The 11,221-nt window shown below is 44.4% G+C and overlaps 1 protein-coding gene across 1 annotated transcript in view; it reads right to left on the reverse strand.

Moving 5' to 3' along the window:
• Positions 1 to 1,069: 1,069 nt before the first annotated feature.
• Positions 1,070 to 11,221, reverse strand: part of LOC105290382 (probable leucine--tRNA ligase, mitochondrial) — a 20,041-nt gene continuing 9,889 nt past the window's right edge. Inside the window, exon 4 of the mRNA XM_023529036.1 lies at positions 1,070 to 1,390. Coding sequence (XP_023384804.1) covers positions 1,094 to 1,390 — 297 coding nt within the window. The 3' untranslated portion in view covers positions 1,070 to 1,093. The remainder of the gene's footprint in view (positions 1,391 to 11,221) is intronic.

The raw sequence follows: 11,221 nt of genomic DNA on the forward strand, positions 1-11,221 counted from the left end.
AACTGTGAGAAATGAATTTGTTGTTTATAAGCCACCTGGACGATGGTATTTTTGTTACAGCAGCTGACTAAGATGGTGCTTAATCTTTACCATTCATACGAGGTAGGAACTGTGACTGTCCCTCTTTTACACATAAGTACACTGAGGCACAGAGACGTGAAGTCATTCACTCAGGTTGATCAGCCAGCAAGAAGGAAAGGCAGGATTTGCACCTAGGTGGCCTGATTCGGGCACCATCTTCTTGACTGCTACTCTCCAGTACAGGGTTTGCAACCTTTTTTTCTGTAAGAGGCCAGATGGTCATGTTTTCTGCTTTGTGAGCCATATGATCTCGGTGACAACTACTCAGTTCTGCCACTGTATACTGGAAGTAGCCATGGACAAGATGTAAACACATGAGTGTGACTGCGTTTCAATAAAACTATATTTATAAAGTCAGCAAGGCCAAATCTGGCCCACGGGCTGTACATCTGCCAATCCCTGGTCTAGCTTCCGTCAAATTTATGCCCTATATGATCCATTTTATTTGATCATCGTTTCTCCCGGAAAACTGAATGGTGCAGTGGATGATTTTACAATGTAGCCTTGATCAAGATAAAGCAAAGGAAGGTGGAGATGCACTGGGGACAGGCCCTGGAACCACACTCCTACATCTCAGAGGAGTGGGTGGGGTAGGGCCCCAGACCTCTGCGGAAAAAGCTGATGGGGTGGGCGCAGAACATGCTGCTGGGTCCTGCCCTCAAGACGCTGCCAGGAGGGAGAGCCATGGGCGCTGCTGGCCCACATGTACGCGGAAGCCTGAGGCACAGCAGGATTGGGAGTGTGTCCCTTAGAGAAAGCTGTGCCCAGAGGAAACTGGCCATAGATTTTCCGTATCAGATGCCTAAGTTCTTCTTGCCTCAAAGTTCTAAAGGCAGAAAATTAACAGAATTTCAGAGAAAATTATTACGTGGAATTTGAATATAGCCAAGAAGACGAGAAGCACTGTAGAAAGTTAACAAATACAACCCTCTTCTCCTTCTCTTCCTTCCAAATGCAAATACTCAAAGGAAGAATAGCAAAGCTTCAATATGAACACATGAATAGCAAAGCTTCAAAACGAACACGTGAATGAACACCCAAAATCCTCTTTGTGATTTCTTAGTAAAAGATAAACACCAATATATACAATCCTGTTTATCACTTGGCAGGCTACAATGTTCTGTTCGCTTTGCTTTCTATTTTTCATGCACAGATTTTTAAAAATTGTTGTTACGGTTTCGGCGTGTAGGAGTTTGAATACGCCTGTAAGTACGTACCTTTGTGTCCAGCTTTCTGGATGCAGGTTCCTCTCAATCGCAGCGTTTTCGGCAGGCAGTCCAAAGGCGTCCCATCCCATGGGGTTGATGACCTAGAACCCAGAAGAGAACATCAGGCATGGCATTTTGCTAAGTTTCATATCTGTATTCTCTTCCGGGCAATAAATAGGCATTTTTCTCCTACCAACACGCGTTATCCCTTTCTGGATGATTTCACATTATGCTTTGGAAAACCGGCTGGCTACCCATGACGGAAGTATACAAAGAAATCAAAAAGTTCTTCACCAAGGCGCCAACAGCAGTTATCTCTGAGTAGGTGTTTTCATGACTAATTTTTATTTTCTTCTTCTTTTCTGTATTTCTGTTCATTGTAATGAACCTGAACTGTTTTTCTGAAATTATAAAAAATTTCTATTTCAAAAATATGTACATATAAAAATCTATTGTCATTCAAAATGCTCATGTCACGTTAGTATTTTCCAATTAAGGAGCTGTGCTGTCCACTATGGTAACCACTAAGTCACATGTGGTTATATAAATTTAAATTAATTAAAATTAAAAATGCAGTTCCTCAGCTGCACTAGCCACCTTTTGAGTGTGCAACAGCCACTTTGAACCATTTCCTGTATTTCCACTCTCTGAAGAACAGGGAATCCTAAGACCTTAGAGCTCAAAGAGGCTTTTGAGAGCTATCCTCCAAACTATCCACTTATTTAACAGTTTAAGCAACCGTGGCCCAACAAGAGTGAGCAGCCTAGCTAGGTCACACCGGAAGCTATCACCTCAAGCCAGGATAGACCAGTAAGGCATTAATTTCTGAACAACCAGTGACAAATGAACAACCAGAGACAGCTCAGCTGGCAGCTTCGACGGCAAGTTCAACAGCAAGCCGTGAACAAGACAGAGCTTGAAACATGTGCTGTGGCATCAAGGGACAGTCTCAGAAGGCCTGGCTTGCTACTCACTGTCCGGAAAGACACCTGCTTTGAAAACTCAGTTCCCTACCCTTCTGTGATAACTGATTTTGAACACAAAGCCACAGACACAGCTTCTCTTCCTGCCGGACTTCTGAAGCTTGCCTGTGGATGAGGATGACCCATGTTGGAGGCTCCATGTGACAGCTGCTGTCATCTACTTTCCTGATCTTCAGTACCCCACAACGTCGTGTATCCCCAGTTCCCTTGTTGAGATGTCAGCCCATGTCTCTTTGGCCACGTTGATTATGGTGGCTATCTGACAGCAGATTTGGAGACACCTTGACGCCACACACATCCTCATTCGTGTACATTCCTAAGAGTGGGTTACTTATGACAAGCCTCCGTAGCAGGTTGACGCCAGTCACTGGAAGTTCTTGACCACATGGAACACACCACAAGGCTCAAAGGGCCAGCCAGCTACAGCAGGACCCAGCGGTTCTTTCCTGCGTCATCAATGGCTCACATCAGGTGCTTCACTTGAAAGCCTCCTGGCTGTTCTTGCCACAGCTGCCTGGACCAGGCACAACGCACGCGCAGAAGGCAGCCATCTGTGTGTGGGCAGGAAGGGGCTCACCTCTGACTACCCGGGGCAAAGCCAATCCTCTCCTGGCCTCCAGCCCCATTCTCAAGTCTTCGATGTAAGCAATGACACCTCTGTGTCCTTCCTCGCCTTTCTCCTCAAACACGGATATACAAACATACGTAAACATGTATAGGGGCGTGCTGGTTTATTTTTACAGAACCTATCATACACTATTTTATGACCTGCTTTCCTTTTCATTTCACATATCACAGACGTCTGTATAAAATACGTTAAGTATGTTATGTGTGTATATGTACACATGTACTTTTAAAAAATTCTAACATTCCCTGGGTATATCAATTCAGTGTTAGGAATCTGACCAAACGTAACCCAATCCAGTTGATTTCCTGGACCTGAGGTCTCTTTCCCTCCTGCCGAATACAGCAGACCCAAAGTGTTTCATCCCTCCACACAGTGGCCTCCCCTTCTGGGACACCACTCCCCCTCCAACTTCATACAGTCTTGCTGCGGACACCAATCACTATACCCATCTCCACCTGCGCTGCAGAGGGAGGCACACGCCAGAGTCCTTCTCTAAGCCTGTCCCTTGTCTGGAGGGGCAGGTGCGGTGGGTTGTGTGCCACAGAGACCAGGACGATGGTGGCACACTCTCTTCTCTCTGTTCAGGAGAAACAAGGATGGGAGACCAGGGCTGCGGGTGGCCCTGCCTTCCACCTGGTGGAGATGTCTGAGAAAATAAAGCTGGCACATGGACAGAAGCACAAGCGGGACGTGGACAGAGACTGGGGACAATGACGAGCTTTGGGGATATGGTCCCAATTCTAATGGACCTGGTTCCCACATTTCCTCTGATTCTGTAAATGACACCAGGATCTGGAAAAAAACAAACAAAATCTCTCTTTCTGCTTAAGCTGGTCTGAGCTGTGTGTTAGCGCCCAGTCGCCAAGAATCCTAACAAAAACAAACACCCATCAGGGTACGGCTGTCTCTTGAGTATTGCTTAATGCATGGCTGAAATATATCCCCCCTATTAACTATTAAACGTCACGGTTTATTTTCTCCTTTCCTTTCAAGAGCTTTTTAAAAATATCCCACGTGGGGACATGTGCTGGATTACTAGAAAGTTCTTCAGCACACCCATGGGCAATGCCGGGGTGCAGCTTCTGGCTGGGTTTTAACTCTCACAAGGCTGTTTCCCTGGCAGAGTAGCCTAACTGTTGTATAACCGTTCCACGAGAAAGGAGAAACTTAATCACCACTTGGTTTCTTTGTTGGAACTGCCAAAATGGCACCAGTTCAATGTTGCTGCCTATTAACGTTCTGTTCGGTGGCGTCCACATTTTTAAATAAAGTCAATACAGAAGACAGTCACCAAAAATCTGTCTGGATTTACGTAACACGCTTGTTCATTTCTATTTTTGTTGTCAGATGAAGTTTACATAAAAAGATGTTCTTAGCTTGCATGTCACCCAAGCTGTCTATGAAAATAAAGTTAGAAAAATCTTAAAGCCTCTTAATAGTTCATATTCTTATCAAAAACTAACAACAACAACAACAACAACAAGTCTGTCCTACAATACAGTGTGGGAAGTCCTTTTTGCATCTTGAAATCAGGACAGTTCCTTCCACGATGGGCCGGATCACTGGGTTAAAGGTTTCTATGAGCCACCTTCCTATGAGATCAAGTGCAGAGCACGCTCTTGTGCTATAAGATGATTCACTACCGTCAAGGGGCACGAAGTGGAGACTGACAGCAAGATTACAAAATCCCGAAGTCTGTCCCCTCCCTGGCAGCACATTCGACTTGCTGGCCAAATTGTTACAGCTCATTTATGCGGAAGAGAATGAATTGCTGGTCTAGTGTCTTATGTGGAAGACACTGTGCCAGCTGCCTCCTTTGCCAGCCCCGTTCACGTCGTGGTCTCTCGTACATCATCCAGGTCAAACACCCCCATGCTCGGTGTATCGTGCCCACGTTCTCGTCCGCGATTTCTCTACGGCCCAGACTATGCGCAGCACACCCCGAAACAATTCTATGCCTTCCTTTTTTTTAGCTCTAAAGATCCTACTCCTGTCTCTCACCATAATGTGGTTTAATCCTTCCACTGTTCCACAAGTAACGTGTGCCAATTTACCCTAAACAAAAAACATAAAAAGCAGCACCTGGATTTATATGCCAGGGCCACCTGAGGCCTCTCAATTCCCCATGAGTTAACTCTTCTTGGATATGAGAGCTTTCTGCAGAAGGGAATCAAGAAAAAGTCCTAGTAGCTATAACTTGCAAATCCATAAAACAAAACAAAACAAAAACTTCCTGAGTATGAAAAAGCATCATTTCCAGCTGTCCTTCTAACAAATATCCTAAGTATTTAACATTGAGTGAGAAGCCGAGGGGACAGTAAACAACTCCAAAATTCAGAAGAACAGGACACTGCCACCTCCACCACCTCCAGGTGGGAGGCAGAAGGAGGAGGCAGAGTTAACAGGGCTCGAAGGCTGAGACCAGTTGCAGAAGCTGAAACAGGCAGGTCTGCCCGGATGCAATTAGATTAATGAAGGAGACACTAACCAGGCCAGAGAAAAATTGCTGGCTTCTCCTTTCCTCCTGCTCTCCAATTTTGCCAGAATTTCTTATTGTTCAGAACCAGCCAGAGGCCAGCTGACACCAGAGTTTGGGAACTGTGGCCTGTAGAGAGTCCGCCTTTCTGCCATTCAAAGCAAAGGACAGGAAAGATCTGACAGCAAACTGGCCAAGGACCAGCACAGGAACACTAGTAGGTCCGCAAAGCCTACTGGGATTTGGGATATCAAAGGGCCAGCTACTGAGGAGAGGCAAACACAGGGATCAGAGCCCTGGCGAGTCAGACCAGACCTGGCTGGGAGGTGAGGCCCGGGAGCCAGAGCTGGGCCAGCCTCTGGTGTGGTCACAGTCACGTGACTCACCATGACGGGGCCTCCTACCGGCCTCCGGGCGGAGCCACTGGCATCTCGTAGTTGTCAGGCAGAAATGAATGGCAAGCAGACGAAGAGAAGGGATACAGGAGAAGGCACAGCGACATATGACAATGTACAGATGAGGACACACACTGGAAAATACCAGAGATTACTGCCCAGAAGGGCCTGGTGGGGGAGGGGGTGGTCCAGGGGACTGCGGCCTTATCTACCTTACATTTCCTTTTTTTAAAAAGGGAGAATGTGAAATTTGACGTGCAATTTCAAAATACTTTTCTTTAGGGGGAAAAAAAAGACCCAGCATAGGTATAGTTCCTCCTCCCACACAGGAAGCAGGAGCATTGGAGTCAAGAAGACTTTGGAGGCAGAAGAGAAAGAAGCCAGGGCAGCCGGTCGCCCGGTGGAGAGAGCAGCGGCATAATCGTTACTCTGAATGAGCCGACCGATTTCCCAGGAATGATCAGCTTTCTCTCTCTTCCATCCTAAAACGAAACTTTATATTTAAAACCAATTCAGCTTCTAATTGAGAGCAACCATGGTTACTGCCTCTCAAAAAATTGCTATTTTCAGAGAGTGTCACGGTTTCTCTGGAGTAGATTCAACAGTTTATTTCCAAGAAATGAGAAACAACATTTAATTGTGTTTAGCCAGTATAATAACCCACCATCGTTGCAGATGGGGGATCAAATTCAAGCGAATACTTCAGGGTGAAAAGTCCAAGTGACAGCACCTAGGACCAAAGCAGACCTCCTCTGGGAATGTGGAGGGATGTGACAGGCAGATAAATGGGCCAGTTTCCAATCGAGACACTAGACCAGCAATTCATTCTCTTCCTCAAATTACATCTGAGAACATAAGCTCTGGAAGCCCACTCTCTACTTTCAGATGCTACAGAGACCTGAAACTTTGAAACCTAAATGCCATGCTCTGTTCTCTCTGGGCTCTGCATATACACGTGTTGACTGTCTGGCAAACCGACGACTGATGAAATGTATATTATTGTTACTTGCTGAGAAGTCTCCTCATTTCCTGATATCCGCAGATCATCACCTTATGATCGTGCAGCTGCCAGACACACAGCCTCACGGTCTCTCCTCCTTCACAGGGAACAACAAAAAGGCCCAGGCAGAAAACTACTCAGGCGGTGCCCGAGGCTTTTTGCCTGAGACAGATCAGCCCCGGTCTGTAAGGGAGACTCGGCACATTGATGCTTTAATCACCCTGCCTCTAGCCCAGAAGGTGCTGGGGAGACCAGATGAGGTGGGAGGTGGGTAATTTTATTTTCCAACCATCTGTGCGTACAACATATGAAAACACAACAAAATCACCATATGGTGCTAAGCTTTAAATATGTCATCAGACATTGTATGAGTTTATGAAGAAACCAACTGGCAGCATAGCCTTTTCTGATTCCTGAAAGAGAATAATTTATCTCTGGCTTCCAGCAGCCCCTGCTTAAACACCCAAACCTCAGGACTACCTTATTAATGCTATTATTAATTGGAAAATTACATCACAGTTTTTAAAGGGTTTTCTCATTGATCATCTCACATGCACCCTGCACCAAATCTGAGGTGGGAGACTAAAGCACCTCATGCCTGATCGACTCATCACCCCCAAACCACCATCTCTCCATTTATAAAGTCCGTGTGGAATCTACTTGTGTGTCCGTGGTCTGGTCAGTGTGTGTGACTCTAGCTTTCCCCAAAGAACTGTGACGATTGTGGACACATCTCGTGAACTATGAGTGCATGGGAGACCCCAGTAATCCATCAGCAGGCTTGTCTCATGCCTCTTCTTTGCACGACTTATTTGCAAAAGCAACCTTGAACTCCCCGAGTCATTATTCTCTCCCATTCTCAAACCCAAACTACAATCTATGGTTTGGCTGGGCTCACAAAATGCAAGGACAAACCATGAACTGAGAGAAGATATTTGCGTTGCATTTAACTAACAAAGAACCGATAGTCTAGACTACATAAAAAACTCCTCCAGAGCAACATGAAGAAGACGAACCACCCAGGAGGAACTGGGCAGATAATGTGAGCAAGCCAACACATGTCAGTGAAACAGATAGTAAACACGAAAACATCTCAGCTTCGAGAGGACAGTACTCGAGAAAATGCAAATTAAAAACCCAATTAGATGCCATTTCCTTATACCCAATCAGCAAAGATTAAAAAGTCTAACATTAATAAGTGTTGTCAAAGATGTAGGGCAGGAAGAAATGTCATCATTGCTGACAGGTCTATCAATAGGCACCAACATTCAGAAAGCAATTTCTTACTATAAGATGTTGTAATAACGGGATTGCCTATACTCTGACCCAGCGACGCCACTTCTCCCACAGGCTGATGAGTCAGGTGCGAGGATGTTCCTTGGAACAAAATCTGAAACAACCTAAAACGCTAGCAATATGAAAATGAACGATTAGATATTGTCATAATGACACAGCACTTATAAACGACAATGAATGAACTGACTCTAGGGACACAGGATAAATCTTGAAACAAAATACCGAGTGAAAAAATATGTAGAATATTAAGATCTTTTTATATAAAATTAAAAATACACAACAGTACATCTAAAGGTGCATATGTATGCTTAAACAAGAGAATATAGAGTAAAAGCATGCACACGTGAAGGCTGGGATACACACAAACTCTGGGATTGTGAGTACTTTGAACTGGAGGACTGAAACCTCGCTGTGCAGGGGCAGAGCTGTATCTGTAACATTGAAAAAGGAAAAGCTAAGGCTAATGTGATTAAATGGTAATATCTATTACATCGAGACGGCAGGTCTGGGTATTTTCGATAATGCCCTCTGTACCTCTGTGTTAGAAATGTTCATAATTTTTAAGAATGTCATATTTAAACCAAAGGGGACAGATGAGACTACTGTTGATGTAGGAAACGTCCAAACCTGCAGAGAATTTTAATGAGTTTATTTGAGCCAAACTGACGACAATTGCCGGAAAGCAAAATCACGACGGATTAAGAAAAATGAGAAAATGCTCCAGAGAATGGCAGTTTTGCAGCTTATTTTATACATTAGAATCAAAGGAGGAGACGTCAGGAGGTTCATTGGGGGTAGATTAAGGGGACGGGAGGAAGCAAAGCAGGGACATCTCTGGGAATGGATAAAAGTAAAATGGAGGGACACATACTTCTTTAACATTGGCAGGTACAAAAGAGTTAATAATGAACATTTACAGCACATGGAGATGGTGTGGGGGGCGCAGGGACGGAGGTAACCACAAGGGGTTCAGGAGTCTGTGCTCTGGGCCAGAGGGGTCTGGAAGAAGGGATTATTCTGACATCCAACAGTGTGTTATCTAAGATGCAAAAAGACAACAGACAGGCTCACTTAAGGTAAAGATTGACCTTCGTCAAGAAAGCCGCGAGCCCCAGGACGTGACTACCTTCCACGACCTGCTTTTGGTTAGAAAATTTTAGGTTCAGACGTGAAGTAACCTCTGTGGTTACTTTCAGTCTCTGAGTTTGGAAGGTCCACCATGCTGGCCTCCCCTGAACTTGTCGGGTTAGTATGTGGCCTTTCTTCCCCATCCACACTACCTAGGAAGAGTGGATAGAGAAAAAAAGGGGAAGGCAGTCCAGAACAGAATTTAAGGCAGAGTGGACAAACTCACTGAAAACACAGCTTAAAATGAATGCAGAAACCAGATCCGAATAGCACTCTATCCATTAAAGAAACTATAATTTGTAATTTTAAAATCTCCCGGGTACCATCACTGGTGAATGCTATTAAACAATAAAGGAAGAAATACCAACAATCTACGATGCTTTCAGGAGACAGGAAGTGAACATTTCCTAGCTTGTTTTACGAGGCTAGCATAACCCTGATATCGAAACCAGACAAACACATTACAAGAAAAGAAAATTAGAGATCGGTATCTCTCCTGCACATAGGGATATTAACGAACTGAATACAGCAATAGATACACTAAAAAAATACATCATGGCCGCATGAAATTTGTCCTAGGAACACAGAGTTGGTTTAATATTTAAAAACTCAATCAACATAATACATCCCATTAACAGATTAAAGAAGAAAAACCATATTTCATCTCAGAAAGATGACAGATGCAGAAAAGGCATTTGGCAAAAATCAACACCCATTCATCCTAAAAATTCTCAGCAAACCAGGGACAAAGGGGAACTTTCTCACCCAGATAGAGTGCGTATAAATGGAGCGAAGCAGGAAAAACCCGTGGAGTAAATTGGGAGGAAGAAGCCAACATGCAGGAGAAAAACCTAGCAGGTGGAGTCTCATGACAAGAGAGCGGAGTGTTCAAAAAAGAGGAAATGGTCCGCTGTATTACATGTCACCGAGAGGGAGAAAGACAGGCCAGAGACACGCCCACGGAGATGGCTGAGGCCTTAACACAGCAGACTTGGTGCATGGGTCACGCCCATATTTTTTACTTCCCGTAAAACTGTTCTTAGTGTATCTTAGAATTATCTCACAGATCTCTAATTGAGAACAAAGCAAACCAATCGACGAATTAACAAGTTATAGAAAACGGCAAAGCTTGCTGAATGTTTCTTGGGCCTACTGATTTTGAACCAATCCCGCATGAATACCAAGGGACTACAGATAAATTTGGGGAGACTTAAAAGTTATACTTGGATTTTCAGCTACATTGGGGTGGTGCCCATGCCCCGAACCCCCATGTTGTTCAAGGGTCAACTGTATTTCTATTTAACACAGCAGAAAGCCCAATGTTTAGAATAAAGCTGGTCCTCAGTGACTATTTCTTGAATGAATCAAGCAATACATGTGTCAGGCCCTGTTACTCCAGATTAGCTATGCCTTCTCTCCTTAGAGTGAAGATCGTTGAACGTTGAACTTGACCTGAATCCAATGCTGCTTACTCTGGGACCAGTCTGACACTGGGGAAGAAGGATTTTAAAACAGGAGGACGCTCGACGGGCTTGCAGAATGTTGACAATTACACTGAGATTTCCGTTTCTCTTTTGCCACGTCACTTAAAAATGGCAGGACACGTTTTCACCAAATTTGGCACTTATATTTGGGATGATCCGACTTAAACATGGGCTGTGAAAATTAACAAGAAATTAATTTCAGGGAAACCTGGAGAATACCCAAAAAAGAGAGCTTAATTATCTTAAACAGAGCAACCGAAACCGAGGAACGAAGACACCAGAAACCAAACAACAAATAGCAGTTTCAGGCACAAGTCGCTGGATAGATAACACAGGCTCCAGGCAATGATGTGCGGTCAAGCTGCTTCTAAGAAGGCAGAAGAGCACAGGGATTCGCTTATTAAATGGTGCCCAATGACTTTTCAGAGTAAATCAGATCAGGACAAATAATAATCGCAGTTCCACTTATCAAGGGATTATTATGTGCCAGACACATGCACTAACTCATTCAACCTGCACGACGACCCCGTGATGGAAGAATT

This window comes from Pteropus vampyrus, unplaced genomic scaffold (genome assembly GCF_000151845.1).
Source record: "Pteropus vampyrus isolate Shadow unplaced genomic scaffold, Pvam_2.0 Scaffold35, whole genome shotgun sequence".
Lineage (NCBI taxonomy): Eukaryota > Metazoa > Chordata > Mammalia > Chiroptera > Pteropodidae > Pteropus > Pteropus vampyrus.